We start from the raw sequence: 6,931 nt of genomic DNA, 5'->3' as shown, positions 1-6,931 counted from the left end.
CCTGCTCATTAATCAGCCCTGTTAAAGATATCAGACCCCTTCTTCATTTTTTTTCTTCAGTAGGAAGTAAATTATTAATATGAGGGTAAACTTTGTTCTTTCTGTATTTCTCACCATTGGTTAACATTCAACTGGCACAAACTCAATCTTTTATATTCTGAGACCTGGCTGAGACTGTCATCTGTAAGGTAGTGTATGAGGGAAAAGGAAACAAACATATCCATGGTATGGACAGAGTAACTCATCTATATTGCTATGGATGTGCTTCTAACACAGAAACCCCAACAAGCTGCCTTATTCAGTATCAAATTCCACTATCCCCCAAGCCGTTCCCCTAGTCATAAGACCAAAAATAATAAATGCAGCAACTGCTTTCCTGGAATTTCCTATTTAAAATAATGTGGTATATTCACATGTTTAAATACAACTTTTTTGCTTGCAGAGTATTAGTGTTTTGCATGAACTGCAGCGATACCTCCAGGATTCTTGTAGAACTGTGATACCTCTCTTGCTATAGTGTGTAGGATTTATACCCTTGTAGAGGTTTTTAGCCCCAACCAGTCACTCTCTTATCACTGCCTTTTTATTTCTTAGTTTATTGTGCAAACTATTAACTGTTCAAGATAACAGATGTTTCGAAGGAGTCACTCATGAAAAGAAGACATCTTCTTTGTGATATGAGGTGTGATCTTAACTGCTGAGCCACATTGCTGCTACTCTTATCTAAGTAAATTTTACAGGGTTGGGCCAGTTGCTGCAGAGTTGCTTTATAGAAGGGCTATTTATGGCTGTTGATGGGGGGTGTGTGTGTGTGTGTTTAATCCTCTGAAACAGTTTTTTAAAGGTATTTATAGCATAAATCTATCTGATTTTTTTCTTACAGCATTTGAAAAGGGATAGGAGAGTGGCTTGAAGTTCTTTCCCTGGTTTTTATGTACATTCTTGAGAGCTGTGTCATACTACTGTCTGTAAATGATTGACATTAAACTGACCTTTATAAAGGAACCAAGAATTCCCTTGGAAAACAAATCATGTTCAGTGAAAAAGACATAATTATCGCAACAGCATTTAAAGCAAAAGTTGACCAAATTTCATCAGTAAAAGCAGATACTAGATCTCAACTGTGGATGTGATATTTTTTCTAGTTTGAATTTTATCTCTAAAGCAGAGAGAGCAGATTCATTCCTTCAGCCTAAGAACTTGCAGAAAGAACAGTAACATGAAAGATTGTGGAGAATAGGAGAAGTGACAGAAACTGGAGAGAGGGGTTCAAGGAGGTATTCTCAGATGGTGTTCACTTACTTTTGGTATTTTCCACTGTAGGTTTTTTGTAGATCTTTTTCCATTATTGAATACACCAAAACAGTCATTGCTTAAGAATTAAACTAATCCAATAAAAGTTATACCCTTGGCTGCTTTCCTTTGGATTAAGGTGAACATTCAGATGAAGTCAGTAAGAAAACTAGAGTTGTTGAAGTGGGAAAAGAGATACTGGCTTAGTTATTGAAATCTCCTGATCCTGAAAAGATACCATGTATATGTCCTTCAGTTAAGGTTTTAAAACATGTTTGAATTGTTTGGTTTTCTTTCTAGGAACAAGGATAACCCACCACCTCACCCAGTCCTGTCTTCCATATCAGTTCTTTTTTGCTATCATCTAGGAACTGCTGTAAAAGGCTCATTTCTGATCACAATATTGAGAATACCAAGGATACTTCTCTTGTACCTTTATAATATCCTAAAACAAAAGGTAGGTGTATATAAACCACCTTTATTTAGTGTTTATATATAAAGTTTTCTATGAAGGATAAAAAGTTCTCTGAACAAGAGGAAAAGTCAGGGTAAATTCATGCATGTTTTCTACACAGCAGTCTTGAAGCAGAATCAGAGAGGAGATTGCAGTTGAAGTCATTTACTCTAAGTCTTTAACAAATAGTATTTACTGAGATTAATACAGCTCTAGTAAAATCATCTCTCCAGCAGTACACGGCAAGATCAAAGTATTTCTCTGCTGTCAGGAGTTTGCATGTGCAGTCACCATTTTAAGGGAATTATTCCTGGAATATGTTCAAGATTGTCAATGGGAAAATGTTGGCAGGTTTGTGGTTTCTGCGTGAACAATGGCAGTTGTGGGGATCTGGGGTTTTCATACAGTGACTGGAAGATCTATGCTTTTCAAAGACAAAACAAAACCATTCTGACCTCTGGAAAAAGAAGATTGAAAAGACTCAAGTGTCACTTGAGTTTCCTTTTGCTGAGAAACAGGCAGTTAAAGTTGGAAGGCTACCACAGCTACCAAGTTGTCTTTTTCTTGTCTTGATTGTTAAAATCTTCCTATGATAAACAGTTCTGAGCTCATGATGTGATGGGGGGAACACTGAGCTTTTGTGCTCTGCTATTTAGTATGAAATTAATAGATCAATGGTCTATGAATGGTCTGCTCTAACACATGATATTTCCTCCTCTCCTGAAAAATTAATCCATGCTCTGAGTCAGTACACACACGTGTGTGTGGAGGTGGGCCCATGTGGACCTCATGAGGCTTGGCAAGGGCCTGCACAAGGCTTGGGACCATCCCGAGCACAAATACAGGCTGGGAGGAAAATGGATTGAGAGCAGCCCTGAGGAGAAGGACTCGGGGGTGCTGGGTGACGAGAAACTGAACATGAACCTCTTCAGTGTGTACCTGAGCCCAGAAACCCCCCGTGTGCTGGGCTGCATCAACAGGAGTGTGAGCAGCAGGTCAGGGAGGGGATCCTGCCCCTCTGCTCTGCTCTGCTCTGTGAGACCCCACTCGCAGCACTGTGGGCAGGGCTGGTGTCCTCAGCATAAGAGGGACATGGAGCTGCTGGAGCAAGTCCAGAGGAGGCCACGAGGATGATCAGGGGCTGGAGCAGCTCCTGTATGAAGACAGGCTAGGAACACTGGGGCTGTTCAGCCTGGAGAAGAGAAGGCTCCTGAAGGGGACCCCTTAGAGCAGCTCCAGTGCCTAAAGGGGCTTCAGGAAGCCTGGAGAGGGGCTTTGGACAAGGGCCTGGAGGGACAGGACAAGGGGAACGGCTTTAACCTGCCAGAGGGGAGATTGAGATGAGCTCTGAGGCAGAAGCTCTTCCCTGGGAGGGTGCTGAGGTGCTGGCACAGGGTGCCCAGAGAAGCTGTGGCTGCCCCCTCCCTGGCAGTGTTCAAGGCCAGGCTGGACACACTAGTGTGAGGTGTCCCTGCCCATGGCAGGGGGTTGGAGCTGGGTGAGTTTTAAGGTCCCTTCAATGACAAAGTAGGCTGGGATTCTATGTGCATACAAGCCTTTTGCCCATTCTTTTATTTTTGTCCATTAAGGTACCAGTCATTTGAGAACTGTGAAGGTTTTTTGATAGACAGAAGAGTTGGAGAGTGCTGGTGTACTTCCTGATCACTGGGAAGTGCTGTAAGGGTTACTGAGCTGCCTGCCTGCTTTGCTCTCCAAATAGCTGTTAGCTCACAAAGCTGCTTGTAGCACTTACTTTCTTTTCCCAGAGAAGAGTCTCCCATCCACAGGAAGAAAGACATGCTCAGTTCATCAGTCATCAATACTAAAGGGTGTGAATTAAAAGCAGTTCCTGTAATTCAAAAGGAAACACCTTGTGCCCAAGTGAATGCTTTATTAGAAGAGTCAGTCACCTGTAAGGCAAGTTTTCCTAAAATGGCAGGTTTGAGTCTCATTCTGTGTCCAGTAACCAAACGTTCCCTTTTCTTGCAGGAGAGTGCATGTGCAAAGTGCTTGTTCAAGTGCTGTTTCTGCTGGTTTTGGTGTCAGGAAAGTTGCTTAAGATACTTTAACCAGGTATGTTCTCCCATCTCTGTCACTCAACCACGTGTATACCTACAGGCTGTGTGTGTACGCTAGCTACAGTTAGCATGACTAAAGCAACACCCAGTGCATGCAAGCCAAAGTTTCCTGCTGGCCACCTGAACTAAATGAAATAGTCTTCAAGTGTAGATGGAACTCGTTGCAAAAAAACAGGGATTTGACAAACGTGCAAGGGGCAAGATTTTAGGAAACTTGTCAGCATACTCGAGAGAACCCTTTCAGAGGGCCACTTGCTACTTCAGTAGGTAAGAAGACAACATTTTGTTGAGCTGTGCCTGACAGACTACTGAAATACAGAGCTTCCAGGTGGAAGGAAGCAATGAAGAAGTAAGAACCCTATCTGGAGATGTGTCATTCAACTAGATACAGTATTTTCCACCTGAAAGTCCTGAATAAAGAAACTTGAACTCCTGGCTGATTTCCATTATCAGTTTATCTGGGAATATGATCCATGATGAAAAAGACAGATGAATATCATGTTCTTTTTTTTTGAAAGACACCTTTGTTTTGTTAGCAGTTTTGTTTCAAAAGCGGGTTTATTTGAAATGGATGATTTCTGACAGATGGGAGCTTTTCAGGTACTTAACTCCTACTTTTTCCTGATCCTTTTTATCCAAATGTTTTCCAGCTCCGTGTACATCACTGTACACAGTTAATTTTGCTGCTTGTCAGTCTCCTTTTGTTATCTCTGGTCACTGGTATTCCTAATGTGAAAGGGAATCAGATGTTCATGCTGATTCCTGACCCTCTGATTGCTGTGTTCTTTGTTCTCATTGCTGAGGGTAGTAGTGAAGTGAACAAGACAATTCTGACAAAGGGTCTGACTTCTCCTCTAAAGGAGGTGCATAAATTAAGTTTAATCTTAGACCACTCTGAAGACAAAGTTTTTCACTTAGTTCAGCCTAGATTAAATACTTGTGCAGTGAAGTTTCTGGTTCTAGATGATGAATTTTCCAGACTTGGCTTTTTTTAGGTAGATCTCATGGTCACTGGCTCGGTGAGGAATCTCAGAGTTCCTTTTGATTCCAGGCTTTCCATCTGTAGTCACCCTTTCCCATTAGCTTCCTGCCTTTCATAGAGATACGCAGCATCCTAGTGTTTACTTTCTTCAGCTGTTGTATGCTACATGATTGTTAAAAGAAGAATTACTTACTCTAATATTCTTCCTTTTGTTTCAGAAGGCTGTATTGTAGCTCTCGTTCCTTTTAAAGATTTCCTGTTTCCTAATCTATTGTAGGCAAATTTCTGGTTTTATGAGTCCTGGTTTTTAACCTAATGATCATAATAATGTGTTTGCTGTTAGATAACTGTTTGAACATCTTTTGCCAAGGATGATGGTGTTCCATGTGCTCTAAATCCAGGGCAATTTGGGTGAGGGTTAGAGGAGAAGAAAAGCAGGAACACACTGTGAGGTTTTAATAGCAGTTTTCTCTGTCTGAAGGGGTAACATTGGTCTCAGATTATTGCATTTCATAGAGAAATTGGTGTATCTAATGTACTGAACTCGTAACAGCTCTTACTGAGATCAGTGAAAACTGCTGGCTACAGCCTTGGAATTTCACATGGCTTTTGAACATGGCCTTGAGACTAGGGCTTGGAGGGGGTTAAGAAGTTGCTGGTACCGATGTTTCTAACATTTTGAAAGTATTTTTTAGTTCAGATTTTGCTTCTTGTGTGATTTGAAGTTACTCAAATGTGGAACAGCTGTTAGAAAAGTTGCTCCAAAACTTATTGTGTGTGTTAACATTCCTTTCTATATTTTTGCCTTTTATTCTATTATTTTCACTATAATGATAAGCATACAATTACCTGAAACTCTTAAAGCCCCCCCCCCCAAAAAAATCCAAACAAACAAAAGCCTTCTCCCCTTCCCCATCACTAATGCACTGTTTTCTTCAACCTGTTGTTATATCGCTTAGATGACTGAAATTCTTTCTGCTCCTTCATTCACAAGTTTAATCAGGATTAAACAGAGCCCCTTGTTTTCCCTCTGGGAAGCTTGCAGATGAGAAACAGGTGCTGGAGGAAGTAACACTGCTGATGGAGTGCAAGCTTCTTTCTTCCCAAGTGCTCTGTTATGTTATCAAAGAGTCCCTTTTAGGCTTTATGGATGGAAAGGTGCCATCTTTCAGGTGGGATTTAACACCGACTTTGGTAGTCGCACACATCCCTGAAGTGACTTGTTCTCTGCAGGCTCAGCTCAGTTTTGCTCAGCTCTCTGGAATTTAATGGGAACAGGGCCAAAAAGGTACCTTGTCCTCTTCCCATCGTGACAGAGTGCTGTGCTAGATGCTGACAGTTGCCATATTTCCAGTGGTGGTTGTTGAATGAAGGGGTAATGTAAACCCAGTGTCCTGCGCACATCGCAATGTGGATAATTACATTCTGCCTTCCTAAATTTCTCTTGGATTTGCAACTGGATCCTGTGCTAAACTGGGGTGTAGTGTTGCTATGTGCTGTTAAACAGTTCACTCCTAAAGCTGTTCCATTGCAGTCATGGGCAAAGTGATTCATGTGTGTGTATAATCCATTAGTAACAATTGTAAAGCACTCCGGGTTCTATCTGGATGAGAAGTGCTTTGTGAATATAAAGTCATTATCCTTACTTGACAGTTCTGTTTGCCAACACTTGTCAGAATTACCACAGATTTTTCATCTGCTGGCTCTGGTGGGTTCAGCATGTTCCAGATAAACAGAGCCAACCACCTCCAGTAAAATCTGGGAGATCGAAATTTCTCTTCCATAAAAAGCATATACTGTGTTTTTAATGTGGTTTGGGAGCTACAAGGGTCTGTCTCCTGCTTTCTTAAATCGTAGTGGTAGTCTTAACTTCTGCTCCATCAAAGTGCTCGCTGCTTTTTTCCCATTACAACCTGGTTGCAGTGACTTTTCCTTTAAACACTATATCTGCTTCGGGATAGCTTTGCTTTCCTGTGTCTGCTCTGGGCTCATGTGCAGCCAGTTGGCAATCGGCCACTCTGAAGTGCAGCACATGGGTTTCTGAAGGAGGTGCTGAGCAGTTTGTGGTTTCTCTGTTTTCAGCAGCACAGTTACTTGCAGTGTAGCCTTCCATGCCCTGTGGTG

The 6,931-nt window shown here is 41.7% G+C and overlaps 1 protein-coding gene across 1 annotated transcript in view; it reads left to right on the top strand.

The window, feature by feature from the left end:
- Positions 1-6,931, top strand: part of SLC44A3 (solute carrier family 44, member 3) — a gene marked incomplete at its 5' end in the record, with an annotated part of 29,121 nt that overhangs the window by 12,762 nt on the left and 9,428 nt on the right. The window contains 2 exons of the mRNA XM_010009788.1: positions 1,594-1,750; positions 3,737-3,820. Of these exons, the coding sequence (XP_010008090.1) occupies positions 1,594-1,750; positions 3,737-3,820 (241 nt within the window). The remainder of the gene's footprint in view (positions 1-1,593; positions 1,751-3,736; positions 3,821-6,931) is intronic.

The sequence above is a fragment of the Nestor notabilis genome, unplaced genomic scaffold (genome assembly GCF_000696875.1).
Source record: "Nestor notabilis isolate BGI_N333 unplaced genomic scaffold, ASM69687v1 scaffold3932, whole genome shotgun sequence".
In the NCBI taxonomy this organism is placed as follows: domain Eukaryota; kingdom Metazoa; phylum Chordata; class Aves; order Psittaciformes; family Psittacidae; genus Nestor; species Nestor notabilis.
This window is presented reverse-complemented; position numbering and strand designations above follow the sequence as displayed.